Source organism: Alosa pseudoharengus, unplaced genomic scaffold (genome assembly GCF_046254945.1).
Source record: "Alosa pseudoharengus isolate Yale_2024_CS ecotype anadromous, Long Island Sound unplaced genomic scaffold, YU_APseudo_1.1 YU_APseudo_1.1_scf_20, whole genome shotgun sequence".
Lineage (NCBI taxonomy): Eukaryota > Metazoa > Chordata > Actinopteri > Clupeiformes > Clupeidae > Alosa > Alosa pseudoharengus.
Genome location: NW_027468664.1, coordinates 842,501 through 845,000, shown reverse-complemented (window position 1 = coordinate 845,000; position 2,500 = coordinate 842,501). Strand labels below are relative to the sequence as shown.

General features: G+C 48.0%; 2 protein-coding genes across 4 annotated transcripts in view; one reads left to right on the top strand and one right to left on the bottom strand.

Moving 5' to 3' along the window:
• Positions 1-1,171, bottom strand: part of LOC143135860 (ras-related protein Rab-19-like) — a 7,935-nt gene extending 6,764 nt beyond the window's left edge. Inside the window, exons 1-2 of one of the 3 annotated variants that reach the window (XM_076296182.1) lie at positions 552-1,171; positions 1-289 (exon numbers count right to left, since the gene is read on the bottom strand). The exon at positions 1-289 is cut by the window's left edge and continues 93 nt beyond it. In XM_076296182.1, the coding sequence (XP_076152297.1) occupies positions 1-102 (102 nt within the window). In that variant the 5' untranslated portion in view covers positions 103-289; positions 552-1,171. The other 2 variants (XM_076296183.1, XM_076296181.1) reach the window with 2 other exon arrangements.
• A 670-nt stretch (positions 1,172-1,841) lies between these two features.
• The window catches only part of slc37a3 (solute carrier family 37 member 3), a 47,399-nt gene continuing 46,740 nt past the window's right edge, over positions 1,842-2,500 (top strand). Inside the window, exon 1 of the mRNA XM_076296178.1 lies at positions 1,842-1,958. The gene's annotated coding sequence lies outside the window, so the exon portion shown is untranslated. The remainder of the gene's footprint in view (positions 1,959-2,500) is intronic.

The window sequence follows — 2,500 nt, the reverse complement described above, 5'->3', positions numbered from 1 at the left end:
GCTCTGCACCACGCAGGTCTTCCCCACGTTGGAGTCGCCAATCAGGATGATCTTGAACAGGAAGTCAAAGGCATCGTCCTGCTCGGGACCTGTCTGCTGCATGGTCACACCGCTGGACGAATGTCCAACTGTGTGATCTCGTCCGCCTGTGTGTTCTCGTCCTTCTGTCCAAGCTGGGCCTCTGCTGAAGATCCTTGGTGTGTGAGACAGAGGGACGGACGCCTGCGTGAGGATCCTTTAAAGTTCAGATGAAATGAAGTGTGTACGCCTGACCTGATGGACCACTGTCCTAGGGCCCGACACACAGACACACACACACACACACACAGAGTCAGTCATACATACACACACACAACCACACACACACACACACACACACACACACACACACACACAAACACACACAGTCAGTCAGCCATACACACAAAAACACACACACACACACACACACACAGGTAGACAGACTGCAGTGGCCCTGCTGAGTGTTTTTCACGTAGCTCTGCAACTCCCTGAGCGGAACAGTTTCTCTTTGTGTGTGTGGTAAGCAATACCTGCCCCTGCCTCTACTCCGTCACAACAGCTTCTCCGTCAGGGTCAACTCAGCTACTCCGTCACAAGAGCTACTCCGTCAGGTTCAAATCAGCTACTCCGTCACAAGAGCTACTCCGTCAGGTTCAAATCAGCTACTCCGTCACAAGAGCTACTCCGTCAGGGTCAACTCAGCTACTCCGTCACAAGAGCTACTCCGTCAGGTTCAAATCAGCTACTCCGTCAGGATCTGGCATAAACTGCCAGAACAGCCACAGCAGGTAGAACAACTACAGCGTTTCCTGGTCTCACATCCCCATCAAGGTTGGCATGTACTCTCTCTTCCTCTCTCTCTCTCCCCCTCTCCTTCTCTCTCTCTCTCTCTCTCTCTCCCTCTCTCCTTCTCTCTCTCTCTCTCTCTCCTTCTCTCTTCAGCTCTGTCGATCTGTTTCCTTTCTCTCCTGTGTCTGAGGAACAGCAGTGGTGGCTGGAGTTAGGGTTTGATTTAGAGCTCAGTCTCTCATCTCACTTCCTGTCTTTCTGCGGCGACTCTGCTCTTGTCACGTCCTCCTGCTTCCTGCCCATGCAGTTTGCTCTCACACAATCATCTCTCTCTCTCTCTCTCTCTCTCTCTCTCTCTCTCTCTCTCCACGCCTTCTGTTAGCCTCTCCCAACTCTTTTATCAGTACACAATTGAAGCCCCACCCTCCTCCGCAAACAGGTGGAACACCTGCTCTTTGCATCGTGGGGGGATGGGAAGTGTAGTTTCCCCTCAGCAGAATAGATGATAATGTGTGTTGGTGTTTTGCGTAATGCCAAATACAGTAGAAAATCACACTGAATATGGGACACTGAATAAATGTTCTCTTCTCTTTTTGCATTATTTTAGCTCATTGTCTTGTAGCCTTTTTTTCTTCTTCTTTGCCTAAGGTTATTATTTTGTTTATTGCACTAAGCACTTTATTGTGAAGCACGTTGGTGTGGCTCAACCGTCTGTAAATGTGCTATAGAAATACAAATTTACTTGACTTGACACTGGCAGTTTGTCCCAGAGGATCAGCTGGAGTCTTCATTATTCCTCTTCTGAAGCAACAGATCAGCCAATTCCGCCAATAAAAGCTCATAACATTAACATAGGGTTTCACATACCTACTTGTCTGTACTTGCATATTGTGTGCTTTTACATATTTAAATATACCAGAGACCATATAGGCCTACTTTGTGAATACCACATTTTCCACATCTTCTTAGTTGAGAACTACGTTACCCAGTGTCCTTTGCGAGGGAAGTGAGAGTTGCCTTGTAAACTAGCATCTCGAGTTTCGCCCGTGAGCGAGCGAGATCCGAGTCAACAAGCACAGTCTACTCTATAGGCCACTGGCCCACTAACCCAAATAACTAGTTGTTTTTATATGAGGTAACTGGCAGAGGTAAGTTCAGAGTCTGATTTGCAGCTTTTGCAGCACTTGGTGTGCGCGGAGATTTGAATGTTTCTGCTGGATAAGCTTCTCTGCGCGCACTCTTAATGATGCTGTAGTAGAAACAGCTATTTGGACTAGCTAGCCCCTTTAGCCAGCTAGCCAATGTATGTGTCAGTCTGTCCTGATGCTTTGTGTGCACTAAAGGCACGAATGCGAGTTAGCAGCAGCTGTTGTTGGTTACCTCGCCTAACCTTTGCCAGAGCACCTCGTATACATTACATGTAACGTTAGCCGATGCGCTGGTCGCCTCTGCGGTTGTGACATATGTTTTGTTGTTTTGTCTCGACGTGGCAAACCAGTGTCTCATTATGTAGTCTGGTATTCAAAGGACCAACATCTGTCTGCGTCCTTCGAGAAGCGCCTATGAGAAGATCACCGCTGTCCGCTAATCCTCTCTCGTGGATTAACTATATCATGTCATTCCGTCTGCGGGCTCTGACTGCGAAGTCACGAGGAATGTTCTGAATAGGAAGTTAAATGACCACCAGTGT